Source organism: Staurois parvus, unplaced genomic scaffold, assembly GCF_062004578.1.
Source record: "Staurois parvus isolate SC_StPar_1 unplaced genomic scaffold, SC_StPar_1.0 ptg000445l, whole genome shotgun sequence".
NCBI classification, from domain to species: Eukaryota; Metazoa; Chordata; class Amphibia; order Anura; family Ranidae; genus Staurois; species Staurois parvus.
The window spans coordinates 8,162,468-8,180,208 of record NW_028318241.1 but is presented as its reverse complement, the minus strand read 5'-3'; the positions used below and the strand labels follow the sequence as shown (position 1 = coordinate 8,180,208).

Genomic DNA, 17,741 nt, shown 5'->3' with positions numbered 1-17,741 from the left:
TAATCTAATCATAAGCAGCTGAAAAATGAGAACTTAAAAAGAACATATTGCATGATATAATAATTTTTATTTATTTATGCTTATATTAATTTAGATGTAACATACTGCATTTATTTTAGTTATATATTTACATTTAAAACAACCATCCCATGTCTTTGAACATGTGAACCCTTTACAATGTATTTTTTAATTGAAATGACTGGAAGAAGGAGAAGCAACACAAAGAAGGAATTCATTTTACTACAATGCAAAGGATCATGTTTACAGATTGAGTGACAGAGAGCTGCGCCCATCAGCTTGCTGCTTCTTCTTTCACTGTGCAGTCACAAGCATGGGGTGAGAAGGAGAACTGTAAGTGTTAGGCCTCATTCAGATGTGCGGCCCCCCGACTGCCCGCCTGACCAAGGCCATGCAGTTGATCAGGGACACATGCTACTGCCATGACCAAAACTAAGCCCCCATTTCATGCAGGAGGCAGTACCACTGCCAGACATGACACATTCAAGTTAATGAGCATCTAAAAGGGAAAACAGCTTGCATATACTGTATGTACATATTGTAAAAACATTCAGGAAATGTCATTCCTCCCACTGTAAGGGCTCATGCACATGGTGTTAAAGGGCTGGAAGAGGATCCACAGCCTCCATAAAAACATTCCCGGGGGCCACAACTGCAATTAGAAGGTGCATTGTATGCAGTTATGTGCACAGTATCTGCATTATGAGCAAACGTCAGTACATGTGTGGGTGCTTTAGGGAATATCTGGCAGATATCCCGGTCCTATGATTAAGTCACTAAACACGTGACAAAACATATCAGAGGGCAGAGTCACATGACGTCATCACGTCCAGAAGTGTGAGTTCGGCCATGTTTAACATATATTCAGGGATATTCATCCTTAAGGGGGCAATATGACTGTATGAAGAGTAGTTTTAAAGGGGCAATTTATCTGGTGCACTGGATTTTGCAAGTACACTTTCTTTGTGAGTGTTTTATTTATTTTATGAATTGAAGTAATTAGTTTGATACTATAAAACAAGATGTAACAACTCAAAGCGCTGCCATTTACAATTAGTATGCATCCAGTGCCTGGTACTGCACCATGAGATTCTTTCGATTTTATCTTTATTATTGAACGGTTTGGAGCCTGTGGTGTTAAATTGATACTCATCTACTATGAGCTGGAGAGTGCTGTGACGGTTTATACCCAGATTGTTGAGAACGTGTTTTGTATGGGTCTATTCCTGCGGTAAGCGGCAGCATTGAGAGGTGGTGGTGCACTGTGGTGGAGCACACATGTCATATGCATGCCATGAAGCACCATTCTTTTTAAAGAAAGGAATCCGGATTAATAATTTTGTCGGATTGCATGGACTTTTTGTTTATATTATCACATAAATTACATTTGTTTTTCATGCGTTTACATGGATTTCATTCACTGTATATGAGGTTAACATTCAATGTTTTATATAATTATTGATATATGATATTTTTTTATATTTATTCAATCTTTTTTATTTAAGTTGCACTGCACTTTTTTTTATATAGATTTCTATTGGTGTTTAAATACACAACAGTGAATAGCTGCAACACAATTCAAAAAGGCATTTGCGCACATTATTTTTGGTAAGCGCAGAGGTTTTCTTTTTTGTATCTGGCAGGTAACAATGTACAGACACATCTAATACTGTAGATTTCTATGGGAAGCTGTATGTAGCAGCAGAAAGTTTTTATGGAGGCTCTGGATGCTGTTCAGCCCCCTTGCGGCCATGTGCATGAGCCTAAACACACCATTACACCGTGCGTGGCATAAGGTTTATTTATTTTTTTAAATTATTGTTCATCAAAGTTCATGGGAAGATCATGTCGGTATACTTTTCGAGTTAGAATGAAGCTCCTCCAGTGACTTCTCTGATCCAGTTGAGATATTTGTTTGTCAGGCGAGTGTAGACTCCAGGGAATTTGGGATTTCCACATTTATTCCCAAAGGAAACAATGCCTGTGAACTTGTTGTTGCAGATCAATGGTCCTCCAGAGTCACCCTAGAAAGGATTAGACACACCAGTAAATTTTCTTTCATAAAAAAATTCAAAATTAATAATATGTCAACCAAGGGCAACAAAATGCATCAAGACAATCTAGTGGCATAATCAATAACTGTTTTCACTTGCATACCTTCCAATACCTTGAATTAAAAATCTGTGGCATATACTATATGCACTGACCACAATCCATCTAATCTTTGTGTATACTGTATATACCTTGCTTATATTGATTAAGGCCTCTCCTATTTGGCTCATGTCATAATCCAAAAATCTACTATCATCTACCCAAATGTGAAACCTAAGTATATTATGCACTGCAACTATTATGCAAATTGTGACTTTTCCAAAGTCAGCAGTTAAAGAGCAATTAGTTTCCTGTTCCTGTGACAGGTACAGCACACAGCATAGAGAACAGGAGAGCTGGACCCCTCTATGAAAGCCCAACACCTACTGACACCACAGTACACTCATAACTGGAATAAGTCACCACCAGAAAGTGGATTCACACACGGATTGAAGTAAACTAGTAAGAAGTTTATAGCAAACTTAAATATGACATAAACAGAATTGGCATGTGTAGAATCAATTGCACTCCCTACAACATCACAAACACCCCCTTTCCTCCCACTGATCACAATCTCATCACCTTCACAGTGTCCTCATCTTCAAACATCTATCCCTCTAAGCAGTAAACAATTACCTGCAGAAAACTCCACAACTTAAACCCTTCTCTTTTCCATTCTGCAATTGACCGCCTCTATGATAGAATCTCTCCCCTGTCATGCCCTAACCTGGCCACTGCTGTCTACAACAGTTCGCTTTCATCCACACTAGACTCACTTGCTCCTTTAAGTATCAGTTCCCAACTATTATAACCGTGGCAGACTGACGACACCAAAAATCTTAAGAGACAGAGTCGTGCACTGGAGCGATTGTGGCATAAAACCAAATCCCAGCAAGCATTCACCCTATATAAATCTGCTTTTTTAACATACAATTCCTCCCTCCATACTGTCAAACAAGCCTACTTTGTCACTGTTATTAATACCTTATCATCTAGTCCTCGTCATCTCTTCTCTACTTTTAACTCTCCACTTTCTCCACCTCCACCTAGTACCTCACTCACTGCTTACGAGATTGCACATTATTTGAAAAACAAGATTGATACAATTCGTCAGGGCATCTCCACTAAAAAGACATATATCCCACTTAGCATACCTTATACTAAACCTCCCTCAACACTTTCCTCTTTTGACCTTGCTACTACTGAAGAGGTCTCTAAAGTTTTCTCAGAAGCCCGTCTCACCATGTGCCCCCTGGATCCTGTCCCCTCTCAACTACTACGGTCACCCACTTCTTCTGTCCTATGCTCCATCACTCACATCTTCAATCTCTCCCTCTCTAATGGTGCCTTCCCCACCCCTCTAAAGCATGCACAGATCATTCCCATACTTAAAAAGCCCTCGCTGGACCCCACCAACCTGAACAACTTAACACCCATCTCTCTGCTCCCGTTTACCTTTAAACTCTTAGAACGTTTAGTCTACAATCGCCTGAGCTCCTACCTTACTGACAACAACTTTCTTGACCCTTTACAGTCCGGCTTTCGCTCACTCCACTCCACTGAAACTGCCCTACTAAAATTCACTAATGAGTTACTAACTGCTAAAACCAATGACCACTACTCCATACTTTTACTACTTGACCTCTCTGCGGCTTTTAATACTGTTGACCATCCCCTCCTCCTTAAAAAACTCCACACCCTTGAGACTTTGCTCTCTCCTGGTTCTCCTCCTACCTATCGCAGTGCTCCTTCAGCGTTACCTACAACTCTGTCTCCTCTTCTCCACTTCCTCTTTCTGTAGGGGTTCCTCAAGGTTCTATCCTTGGACCTCTTCTCTTCTCCATCTACACCTCCTCCCTTGGTCACTTGATAAACTCCCATGACTTTAAGTACCATCTCTATGTTGATGACACACAAATCTACCTTTCAACTCCTCACCTCGCTCCTTCAGTCTCCTATCGCATTACTAACCTACTAAGTGACATATTGGCATGGATGTCACTCCACTTCCTCAAACTCAATCTTTCCAAAATGGAGTTCATACTATTCCCTCCAGCCCGTGCCCCCTCCCCTGACTTCTCTATCAAGATCAATAATACAACCATCAGTCCCTCCCCTCATGGCAGGGTACTAGGTGTAATCCTAGACTCCCATCTGTCCTTTCAGCCCCAAATCCAATCACTGTCCAAATCTTGCAGACTGCACCTCCACAATATCTCCAAGATACGCCATTTCTTAACCTCTTAAATCACTAAGCAACTTATTCACTCCCTTGTTATCTCTTGCTTTGACTATTGTAACTCCCTCCTCATTGGCCTACCTCATCGCAGGCTATCCCCTCTTCAGTCCATCATGAATGCTGTTGTCAGACTCATTCCATATCTGTCATCCCTCTCTGCCAATCCCTCCACTGGCTTCCCATTGCCCAACAAATAAAATTAAAAACATTAACAATAACATATAAAGCCATTTATAACTCCGCCCCAAATTACATCACCAATCTTGTCTCCAAATATCACCCAAACCATCCTCTCCACTCCTCCCACTACCTCCTGCTCTCTAGCTCCCTTGTCTCCTCCTCCCATGCTCATCTGCAGGACTTCTCCAGAGCCTCCCCATCCTCTGGAACTCTCTACCCCAATCTATTCGACTATCACCTACTCTGCCCACTTTTAGGCGGTCTCTGAAAACCTAACTCTTCAGGGAAGTCTATCCTGCCTTCAACTAATAACAGAATCTTCTATTCCTCCTATCAGTTAATCCCCCACAATTATTACCTTTTGTACCACCAGCCCCTCCCTCTTAGATTGTAAGCTCCAAGGAGCAGGGCCCTCCTGACCCTCTTGTATTGACCTGTATTATTTCTGTATTGTCTCCCTTTATATTGTAAAGCACTGAGCAAACTGCTGGCGCTATATAAATCCTGTATAATAATAATAATTGTTACTTGTGTCAGTTTGAACTTAAGAAAAGACAACACTTATCACAGGATCTCAGTTAGTATTAGCAGGCCTGATTTTCAGAAACTAACCCAATACCCTCAACCTGAGGTGTCCTTACAGTGCCCAGTGAGCAGCTAGAACTATCAGACTGGAAGACTAGCTCACTCTGGGCCCTCAGGACTTGATGGTGAGGAGATAGTTTGAAATAAGGAAAAGAGCTCTTTACCCCAAAACAACCAATGTTCTTTAAAGGCAGTGAAGAGTCTTCTGGACACATAATGGGGCCTAGTTGGTGCACAGTGATGATGCAATTAAGAGAAGGAGGAACTGCACTCCCCCTGCAAGCAGCAATTTACTGATGTAATGTTCCTTTAAGGCACTAGTCACTAGTGAGTCTAAAGCAACAAGTGGCTAAGCTGGTAAAAGTGATTGTTGGCACACGGCAACAATTCTCTGGACTGCAGGACTATTGGCGCAATTGGAAAAGGCCTCCTTAGTAGAGTGAATTGATGATGATGGTGATATAGCAGTGGTACAGCCTGTGAACTGACTGTCCTGCTATCAGCTCTGATGATAAGGCTGTGTGAAGTGTAGTCAGATGTAGCGGCTGAAGGATCTAGGCTGCAACTTCTAATAACTATTAGTGATGGGCTGAACACCCCCCTGTTCTTTTCGCCATCGAACATTCTAACCTAATGAGTATGCAGTAAGATGCCATATAATTACTAAAATACAGCATGAGTTATATTATTAAGTCATGTGGTATTTTATTATTGAAAATATTCTTTAATATTTCAGCTGTCAGCGGGATTCCCCCCAAAGCACCTTGTCCCCATGTTGATGGGGCCACCGTCGACCTTACTAAAGTCCTGCAGTTCAGCATACAAGTTCCATGGGGCTGCTCTACATAGTGTGGATGCCACTGTTCTGCAGGACACTGCCATCTTGTGTTTGTTTTAACATCCTGCATCAACACTTGTAACAGGGTTACACTAAAAAGTGTAATAAATGTTGAGCTTAATGACATTTTTGTGACATATCAATGACTTTTATAAATATAAAATTGTATACAAAAATATTATTAGCACTCATTCAATAAAGTATTAAAAAACACAGGAAATGTATAAAGTGTTGGTTGCAATGTACTTTTGAAAATTTGATTTCCAAACCACCTTTTTTCTGTATTTGCAATAAACCCACAGATACTGTATATTGTAAACATGTATTAAAGTGGTTCTAAAGGCTAAAGGTTTTTGTTTACCTTAATACATTCTGTGCGTTAAAGTGAAAAACCTTTCAAATGTTGCTCCCCCCAGCCCCACCAAATACTTACCTGAGCCTAATCTCAATCCAGCGCTGTGCCCGACAGCAGCAGCACCCTTCTCTTTCCCCCCTTTATTGAACATGGAGGCAGCAGCGGGAGCTATTGGCTGTCAATTTTAAATTGGAGGAGGGAGCAGGGGTCCATACCACGCTATGTGTATCTATAGACACACACAGCCCGGCTCTGGAGCAAGTTTACACATCTGCCCCCATAAAAAGTAGCTTGCTAAGGGGGCAGATAAGGAAGAACTAAGATCATCGAGGGGGGACCCTAGAAGAGAAGGTTCAGGGCTGTTCTGTGCAATGCTATTGCACAGAGCAGCTAAGTATAACATGTTTACTATTTTGAAAAAAATGTAGGTTTAGTAAAGCTTCAAGCATGGTGAAATGTGCATATTTCATGTGCTTACAGGTAATATAAGTCATCAGTACAAAACATTTTAAGTCACTCATACACTCACAATCTCATACAGAGATGTGAAACATTTAAGTCTCTCGCAGATTTCTAAACCACACAGTTTCCTATTCTAATATTGCTTTCCAGAGATGTCTACAGTAAAAAGAAATCTGCTTTACTACTTTGATAAAAAAAAATGCTGCCCATCTATGATCACATTTCAGCTGATTCCAGCTGAACTGGATGAAATTCATTGTGTGGGTGACACCACTTAGTTAAAAAAAGTTGACCGCTGGACAATTGCCCAATGAGCCTTAGCAAGATTCCAAAACGTGGGTTGCAGCATACAAAAAGTTATTTAAATGTTCAGCACACAAAAAAAGTTGTACTTGTCTTTCTTGGCCTGACGAGGGGCTTGTTGCCTGAAACTGTAGCCAAACTTTAAATTGTTTGTATATATATATATATATATATATATATACATACATACATACATACACAGTGTATTTATATATCAATCATAGGAAATTATTCGCTCCATCTAGTGGCAAAAAAAGCAGTATTTTTTTTCATTCATACAGTCTTGTTTCAATGAGTAACATTTGATCTGCAGAGAATATAGCCCAAAAACAATTGATTTTGCCCCATTTGCAATAAACAACTTTACATGCATTTTTGATGGCCGCTATACAACTGTTTTATAAATACACCCAGAGTGTTAGGCTACTGTGGAGATGTAAGCAACACTATATTTGACATTCATTCTGTTCTAGGCACAAACGATTGATGTTTCTTTTTATATAGGTTTCCTACAAGCAATTGTTATTATTATTATATCATACAGGATTTATATAGTGCCAACAGTTTGCTCAGCGCTGTACATTATAACATTATAATGGGAGACAGAACACGAGACAGTACAGTAACAATACGATTCAATACACGAGGGGTTCGAGGGCCCTGCTCCTTGGAGCTTACAATCTTGTTAAACATTAGTTTGTACCATGGGCAGACTGACAACTCATGGGGCCCTGGGCAATAGGGGATCATGGGGACCCTGTGTCCTCGCCCACACTCAAACCACACCCAAAAAAGCCTATGAAAGGTACCAGGGGCATCTCATGGGGCCCCCTACTGACCCCGGGCCCTCGGGCAGTGCCTAAGTTCCCAAATGGTCAGTCCGCCCCTGGTTTGTACAGTATATTGACAATTGCTAAAATCAAAATCTGAATTTGATAAATGAACTAGGATTCAAATTAATGTTTGCTTTACATACACAAACGCTACAATCTACAATTTTACAGCTAATAAAGATAATCTAAACGCTAACTGGGTGACATTTAGCTTAGTAAAGCGCTGTGTATCATTAACAATTGCAATTTTGTTTTCATAAAAAAGCTGTTGTCAATTTTTTTTTCATTCTCCTCCAGCGTTATTCAGCCATGTCATGACAACATGCACTGGCTTCAGGGTCAATGGTACATTTTTACACAGGACCATATTCCTGATAGTGGCAATGGTGGACTGCATGTGTGTTGGCACAGCCCCTTGTAGTCAACACCAAAGTGACAACGCGAGAGTACAACTGGAAAACAGTGGTCACTCTGTAACAGGAAATACCTACACAAGGACTTTCACGGTAGTGTCACCAGATACTATTTTAGAAAAAGATTATGGATTCTTACCTGGCAAGTGTCATCTTTGCGCTTTTTAAGTGGTCCCGCACATATCATACTGCTGGTTATTATTACTTTTTTCGTAGCTTTACTGTATGCTTTGCTGCATGTGTTATTAGTGACAATGGTCAGATTGACCTCACGAAGGACATCTGATAGTTTTGGGTGTTTTATATCAGTGACTCCCCATCCAGCAGTGCTGCAATGTGTTCCCGCTTTCATGTTCTCCTCTTGTTTTGGTAGTGGCAGGATTGACACAAACTTGTTTAACTTGGCTGGTTTCTCCAGCTGTTAACAAAAAAAAATGAAAAACATACTTAAGGCCTGGTTCACACCTATGCAGTTTTTAGTGCTTTTTGCGTTTTGCAGAAACTCATTACTGTTCATTTAACATGGTTTCCTATGGGACACGTTCACATCTATGTGTTTTCAGCTGCTGTGTTTTTAAATAGGATCAAAGCCTTTTCTTCCTGCAGCACATTACAACACACATAGGTGTGAACCAGATCTAAAGAGAAGTATGGGTTATAATTTTTTCCCCAAAATTTACCTACTATACCCACAATTATACTTGCCTAGGTGGATGCAGCATCTGTCCCTCACCAGCTTCAAGTGGGAGAACCTGCTTATCTCTCAAAGCTGCTCTGAGCAGAGTGGTGACTGTCAGTTTGGTGAAATCTTGTGAGGTTTTGGGGAAAAATGTATTTTTTCCATGGAAATTATGGGATTGATTTACTATAAACAGATCTGGTGCAGCTCTGCATAGAAACCAATCAGCTTCCAGTTTTTTTTTGTCAAAGTTTAAAGTGGAGTTCCACTCAACCTATCAAAAAATAAAAGTTAGCTACAAAAACTGTAGCTGCTGACTTTTAAAAAGCAGCCACCTACCTGTCCCTCGGTCCCGCGGTGTGTCCCCCGCAGCTCGTTTCACCAGCCGTCCTGTATTCCAGGAGGCCGGCATCTTCAGTGTGGGCACCTGGCTGTGACAGCTTGCAGCTTCACAGCTGGGTACCCACTGCACATGTGGGAGTAGCGCTGCGGTTCATGAATGGTCCTGTAGTCTTCTGGGACCTGTCACGTGTCCCAAAAGACTACAGGAAGGGAAGGAGGGAGAACACCTTCCGCTTCCGATCACCTAGGCGATCGGACCGGAAGTGGGAGCGGGTACCTGTCAAATTCGGGTACCCGCTCCCCCCCCATTTCCCAAAGGTGCCAATTCTTAATGGGGAGCGGGGGAGCAGTCTTTAAAGCGGAACTTCCCCTTTTGAGTGGAGCTCCGCTTTAATTGAACTAGTTGAAGTTAGGAGCTGATTAGCTACAATGCACAGCTATACCAGATTTTGCACCCTCCAGTTCTGGTTAATCAACCCCTATGCATAATTATTTATATGTTTTCATGGCTTAGCAACATGAGTATTGGGCTGCTCACATTGCTAAATGTGTCATGGAAATGTGTAAACAGTAACAAACTACACACAATGCTTGGACAGGATCTGGCCCTGACTTTATCAGTGGGCTAGCATAGAAAATGCATAAGAAAGAGCCAACCACTGAGGATGTCTATATTTAAAATGGCAGCATGAATTTTCCTGCTGGGGTGGAAAGGTGCATTAAGATATCTGAATAGTGAAAGAGTGGAGGCAAATAATAATAATAAATATATTTGTTTGTATATTTATTTATTGATTTATTTTTTCATTGTAGATTTCATCATTGGTAGTGGGGGGAGGGGTGTCTGCTTTAACCACTTATTAGGGACATTTTACTATCATGTGTGGGATATTTTTATGATGTTTGTTATTTTACCTCAATATATGTTTCTCATAAAAATTTCAGTTCACACACTTATGTATGTGGACCTTAAAGCGTATTTCTACCTTTGCAGTTAAATTTGAGAAAACCCCATTATACGTTTGTTATGTGTTCCTATTCACACAGCACGCCTAAAAATGTTTAAATTACTTCTTAAATTTTAGATGTTTCTCAGGAGGAGGTTTTATAGCTGACTGCAGGGATCTTTGAACAATGGTACAGTGAGCCTGTCCCAGATCTGTCCTCATAAAATTGATAATGAAGGTCTGCCTGCGCAGTATACAAAGGGTTAATTATAGCAAACATAGCTGCCCAGCCCCAATAAACAAACATTTTTCCTTGCTGGAGGGTCCAGAATAGCAGAAATACCTGCTTGAGGGAATGCAGGGGGAGGGGGCTCGTCAACTGAAATATACCAGGCATGTAGGCAAATACTTGGAGATAGTATTGCTGTAGTGGTCACCCACTATTCCCTACTACAGGACACAGTAGCAGGGGTGTATTTACCACAAGGCAAACAAGGCATTTGCCTAGGGTGGCATTTTTCAGGGGGGCAGCGCTGCCTCCTGGAAGAAGGGACACACGTGGCATGGGAACCAGGCGGGATCTGAGAGAGGCTGCAGGCTGCATGATGGTGTATGCAGAGCCATGACTCTCATTCCTGGGGATGTCCGGGGTTGTGTAGATCAGTGTCTCTCTCTCTCTCCACAGGGGAGGGGTTCAAAGTCCGGCGTATGGCGGGTGGTAGTGGAGGGCTCTCTCAGGTGAGGGGGGGGCAGGGGTGTTGGTGAATGTCATGCTCTCTCTGGGGGGGGGGTGTTCCTTGGTGTCAGGTTCTCTCTGCGGGGGGGGGTGTTCCTTGGTGTCAGGCTCTCTCTGCGGGGGGGAGGGGTGTTCCTTGGTGTCAGGCTCTCTCTGCAGGGGGGGAGGGGTGTTCCTTGGTGTCAGGCTCTCTCTGCAGGGGGGGGGGTGTTCCTTGGTGTCAGGCTCTCTCTGCAGGGGGGGTCCTTGGTGTCAGGCTCTCTCTGCAGGGGGGGGGGGGGGGTGTTCCATGGTGTCAGGCTCTCTCTGCGGGGGGGGAGGGGTGTTTCTTGGTGTCAGGCTCTCTCTGCAGGGGGGGGGGTCCTTGGTGTCAGGCTCTCTCTGCAGGGGGGGGGTGTTCCTTGGTGTCATGCTCTCTCTGCAGGGGTGTTCCTTGGTGTCATGCTCTCTCTGCGGGGGGGGGGGGGTCCTTGGTGTCAAGCTCTCTCTGCAGGGGGGGGTGTTCCTTGGTGTCAGGCTCTCTCTGCGGGAGGGGGGGGGGCCTTGGTGTCAAGCTCTCTCTGCAGGGGGGGGGTGTTCCTTGGTGTCAGGCTCTCTCTGCAGGGGGGAGGGGTGTTCCTTGGTGTCAGGTTCTCTCTGGGTGGGGCGCCGATTTATGTGTTGCCTAGGGCAGCACAAAACCTACATACACCATTGCACAGTAGTGATATAGAGGCTGGCAGGAGGAATCGCAGCTGAGGAATTGCTATTCAAAACACCCAAAAACAGTGGAGATCACAGATCTACAAGACAGCAAAGATTTAGCACACTGCCCACTAGACAGGGGAGTATTAGTTGCTTCTTTTACAGGATGCTGCACTTTTTTCTGCTAACATGGTATTTTTCTCCTAATGACAAAAGATGTACAGGCAATAGTAAATGGAAAAATTTTATTATTCTTACCTCTAACAGTTGAAGGTCATTTATCTTTAAATCCCAGTCAAAACAAGGGTGTTTAATAGCCCGTTTAATCCGAATTAACTGCTGCTGGTTTGTATTGCCACTCAGCGAGTGAGCGCCTAAGACAGCCTTTGTCGTATTTCCACTGAAATCAAAATATTAACGGTTACTGAAAGGAAATTAAAAGTTATATGAAAAGTTTAACAACTTCACATTTGATGCAGTTTTTTAATTTGTCACACACATGTTAACATCACCATTTTTTGCTAGAAAATTACTTTAGAACCTCAAACATGATATATTTTACGAAGGATGAGGCCCTGTAGAATGAAATGGTGACAGTTGCAATTTGTTCATTTGATTGGCTGTTTCCCTAGCTACAGTAGCCAGGGAATGAATGAACTGAAGCTGCAATTGGAGAAATGCTGGTCAGTTCCTGCTTCATTACTCACAGAGGAGATCGGGGAATGGATGTTCCTCAGTTGCCTCCTGCTCTAACTGATGGGACAATTTACTGAGGTCCTGGGCTCATCAGAGGAGCAGGGAGAGCCACCACAGGAAGCACCGGAGGGAATGGAGACCTATCAGTCTCACTACTAGAAGAGTGATTTTTGCCTGGATCACATCTACTAAACAGTGACTTGCCGGATGAAAAAAAATGATAGAAAGGTCATTGCTGCATCTGCAACCACAAGCTGGTTTTAACCACATTATATCCAGGATGTTTTAAAACAGCCTAAGGACATCCGGTGGGTAAAATATGAATGTGATCAGAATAAAGTAATCCAAGCCAAACAAACACAACATTAGGTGATATATCAGCAGCAGCTGCTGTCTAAGGTGAATCACTCCACAGAACACCTTTAGACAGCAGCTACTACTGATATATCACCTAAAGTGTTACTAAACCCACAACAATAACATCAGTCTGTATATGTATGCAGCATGCTTGTTGTACTCACTGTGGAACCTAAGGGGTTAATCTTCTGCTGTTTGATCCTGACTTCTCTGATCCTCCCCTTCTTCCAGTGTCCTCCTCTTATCTCCTGATAAGACATACGTGGAAACACTCTGCTGATGCTCAGTTTGGTGTGTATTGCTAGAGAGGTTTCTTTTTTCTTTTGGAAGAGTGCATGTGATCAGCACAGGGCCAATCAACACTGTCCAGACAGAGGTCAGGGGTTCTGCATCCTCCTAGAGGAAAATGAAAACTCCTTGTACAAGCTTTAACCAGTGCTCTGCTGGACACTGATAGAAGTCACAAGACTGCTCTAACTGCTGATGAGAAAAGGTATTTAGCAGTTTAGATTTACTAAAATAATTGCACTTCCTTGTTCTGTGGAAGACCAGATATAGTGAATGCAGGGTCCTGGGCTTAGTACACTTGAAAGTTGTTTTTGTTTGGTTTGCATTGCTTACCATAAGCTATGGTATGATTTGGGTTACAGAATAAATTAACCCTTTCACAACCCTGCACAAGTAAAACTGAACATATGATGAAACAAAGCAAAATAATTGGCAGATAGTACTGTCTGGAGTAATCTCTTATCACTGAAAATCTTCAATAAAAAGATCAAGATAAAAAAAAAATAATAATGAGTATATTATGGAAGCTGAATGTAACAATCAGTCTACAGCCTCTGCCACCTGCTGGTCGAGAGTCAGCATTGCACTGTGGTCCTACATCACCAATACACCTTAAAGTGGAACTTCACCATAAAGGGTTTTTTTTTACACTTTTTTTGTGTGGGGGAGGGGTACCTGTTTCGACAAGTACCCACTTCCACTTCTGGTTGGATCACTGCGTTTCTGCATAATGTTGTGGAAAACGCAAGACTTTTGCACATTTTGTATAGAAATGCAGTTGGAAAATATTTTATATTTTTTTCTTTTGGCTACAGTGTCTCAAAAGCTGCAATATAATATACTTACAATTTACAATGTGCAGCAGTTACCACCCAGTTAGGTTTAATGAGCGCCCCTCCACATGAAGCTGTATCTTTCAGATAAACCATGTAGGGTCTAGAGTGAGGAGCAGCGATATTCCCTCCAATTATTTCCATACAAACATCTGTAGAATAAAGCACATTGAGATGATTAAAGAGCAGTTTAAGTCAGTAAGTCCAAAGGCTAGTACACACAATCAGAAAATCCTATGAAAAATACCACTTTTGAAGCGAATGTATGATAATCTGATCATTAGTACACAGCTTTTGTCTGAAATTATTTGAAGGGACAAGCATGAAAATTTTTCTCGTATGATACCAGATCGTTCGATTTTCACTTAATCAGTACAGTTTTCATACAAAAATACAATACAAATACATGACATCATTTCTGAATCTTCTTTCTGCCGTACGAGAATTTACGTGTCTTTAGTAACCTATTCACTTTCAATATGAGACTACAGGCAAAAAAAAAAATGAACGATCATTCGTCCGATATTCTCATCGTGTGTACGGGGCATAAAGCTGGCTATACAAATATAGATTTTAGTTTGAGAATTTTTGTTTCAAGAATATTCGCTTGACTTTCTAATCGTTAGTGGGGTCAAATTGATGTTCATTTTCAACCGCAGTGATGGGAAAATTTGAAGGGGCCGGAAGGAAACTTTTTTTTCCTGATCTTTCTAATTTTCGGCCACTGTATGTGGTTATCGTTCAGCAATTACATTCATTTTAAATTGAATGTTACAAGCAAAAGACAATTTTGAAACGACATTCATCCATTCATCAAATTTTTTGTACGACTTTTCTTATGCATATTTTCATCTGAAATTCTACACGTGTATGGCCAGCTTAAGTATTCAGTGAGCTGCTAATGCAACACAGTAAGCTCAGCACCCATGCTAAAGTAAAAAAGTTCCCTCAAGTGAAATAGATCTGTGTTAATCCCCCACAAAATAAGCACACACAGCTGCACAGAGGGCAGTTGAAGTGTACTTCCTTAAGGCTCAGTTCACTTATTGGACCATGTTTCATGTTACACCAATATTTAGGGAGTAACCTGAATTACATTTATACTACCCAGACTTTCCCCACCATTCCCAGGGTGCTTCTCCCTGCAACATTATATATGCTCGCACATCTGCATCATCCATTCACAGATCCTTTCTCAGGGATCTGTGAATGGAGCAACTACAAGTCCAACCTGTCATGGTGGCATAGCGATTCACAGAACACAGTAGAGCACAAGTGCGATGACACCACCGGTCCACTGATTTCTTCTTCCAGCCATTCAATTGAATGTCTGTACCCCTGTATGGACCTGGGGTTGGGGATAAAAACAATTCAGGAGACAGAGCATTGTCCCTAGAGAGCAGCCTGCAAAGGTGCTGAACCGGGTGGCTTCTAAAGCTGACCATAGATGGATTTTTTTTTTTGATCAGCCAGAGAGTTGATAAAAATGAAATAAATGGATTGCCCCATTCACACATTCAAGGGGGATAGAAGAATCCTCCCTGCTGTGATATTGTATTCTGACAGCAGGGACTCCTTCAGAATACACATCCTATTGGCTGCAGCATTGATCAAAGTAACATTTTCCAACATTCCCATCTGTGAGATGCCATCATTAGCTTGACTTCTCTCTAGTGGGAATGGCCATAGATAGATAGAAATTCAGCCGGTCTGCGCTGACCCGGACGACTTTTGATCCATTTATGGCCAGCTTAACTCAAACAGAAACCAAATTCCCCCTCTGGTTACTCCCAAAAATTTTATAACTCAATGTTGGAAACTGGTTTCCAGCTAGATTAGCCCTAGCACATGTCCATATGACTTTGGAAAATACATTAAACCAGCCTTTTTCATCCTTTACAACACAGAGGAAACCTTGAAATAACTTTCCAGTCTCAGGGAAACGCTGATAAATATACTATATCTACAACTCAGAATGCAATTGTGCAATAGTCATTGAGAACGATGCTCCTAGCATCTGTGGTCAATGGGAAAAATTACCCCCTTACAGATAGCTAACAAGATAAATGGTGTCAGTGGGAACGTATCTGAGAGTCAGAAATTGCTCATTGCTCAAGGAACCCCTAGCAACCTCTGGTGGATCCCTAGGGTTCCATGGAACCCTGGTTGACAATCCCAGCATTAGACCATAAGCTTCTTCAAGTTTATGTTTAGCCAAAACTTTGTTTTAGATAAAGTACGGAAGGGTTAAAACACAGTCAGTTTATTTTTTGCTTCCTGTGTTCCATTGAGGAAATTTCCCTTCACTTTGTGTTCCATAAACACAGCAGGAAGTTCGAAGAAATCTCTAAGTGAGGTGAATTCCCTTTTTAGACAGTTGGTTCCAGAGCAGGTGCCCCCATTGGAAGGTTGTCTATAAACTCTTGTTTTGGGGAACGCTCTAGCAATGGTGACATGGGTCAATAGAACAAATAGAAGGTTAAACCTCCCCAACTGGGACACAGAAAGCAAAAAAAACTTGACTGGTTTTGCCTAGAGATACACTTTTAGAAGAAATAGAGGTAATTTACTAAAGGCAAATAGACTGTGCACTTTGCAGGTGCATTTTATCTCATTTTCCCCAGAATGTAATGCATGTGGCAAAACGCTGCTGATTTTCATCATCAAATCATGTGCAAGCAAAAATGATGTTTTTTTTTCCTTGCACCTGATTGAGTATATTTTACAAAGTGAATCTTCATCACATTCACTAAGCTCTGGGAAAAATAAGTGCAACTGCACAGGTTATTTGCCTTTAGTAAATCAACCCCATTGATTGATGTGGAGCATTCAATGATCACTTGTTGTGCCAAAAAAATGACTAATAGAAATAATACAGCATGAAGGAGTAGTATCTAACACACAGCTGACTTCTAATTTAGTAAGCCTGATTCACTAGTAAAAACCTTCATATTATGTAAAATTATATAAATATAACACACTCTAATCATAAGTTGTTATTTCAGATAAATTAAGCTTTTTTTCTAAGGTTTACAGGTTATGTCAAACAGCCAGAGGAAGAAACAAATAAACTAGTTGACAAGTATATGTGAGTCTGTACTTACAGCCACTGATATGCAGAAGGAAAGACACAGCTGAGAATAAGAGAGGCCTCATTGTTAATAATCTCTCTAGAAATCTTGAACTTTTACACCACAGCTAGAGACGGAGTAGACATTTATATGTGTGAACAGGTGTTGTGGGTTGACTTCTCAGAAATGCTCTGCCTCACATGAGGGTTTACATTATATTTATGTGGTTAGAGACCACCACTGTCTCATCAAGGGGAAATAATGATTAACACAATTCACAGGAACATCATTTTCCTATTATAGAATTCATGTCTGTAGTTTGGAAAAACACCAAAAAAGGGTGCTGGAGGGCAAATCATTTACTAAATTACAAAGAAACAAAAAAACTGATCAGTTCAGTTTTGGATAGATATCGTCAGCCTTATATTGTGCTTGCAGACTTCTTCCAAACTGGTATGGCCATTATAAGAGGGTCCAGGGGCGGACTGACCATTTAGAAACTCGGGCACTGCCCGAGGGCCCAGGGTCAGTAGGGGGCCCCATGAGCTGCCCCTGGTACCTTTATCATAGGCTTTTTTGAGTTTGAGCAAGGACACAGGGGCCCTATGATCCCCTATTGCCCAGGGGCCCCATGAGTAGTCAGTCCGCCCCTGAGAGGGTCTCATACTGCCTGTTAGATATTTAATTTATTTTAAATTATGTTGAATATAGCAGGAGGTTTGAAGCTGGGTATACATGGACAGAGGGTTGAACAAGGAAAAAAAAAAAGACATATTCCTGCAGAATTGATC

General features: G+C 41.6%; 1 protein-coding gene across 1 annotated transcript; it reads right to left on the bottom strand.

Annotated features, from left to right (window-relative positions):
* Positions 1-47: 47 nt before the first annotated feature.
* LOC149453919 (granzyme A-like) lies at positions 48-17,120 on the bottom strand. Its single transcript, XM_089688039.1, has 5 exons — positions 16,984-17,120; positions 13,893-14,031; positions 11,964-12,105; positions 8,457-8,735; positions 48-2,042 (listed from the first exon to the last, which is right to left on the bottom strand). Exons 1-5 carry the CDS (start codon positions 17,033-17,035, stop codon positions 1,884-1,886), a joined length of 771 nt encoding a protein of 256 aa, XP_089544165.1. The 5' UTR covers positions 17,036-17,120; the 3' UTR covers positions 48-1,883.
* Positions 17,121-17,741: the final 621 nt, after the last annotated feature.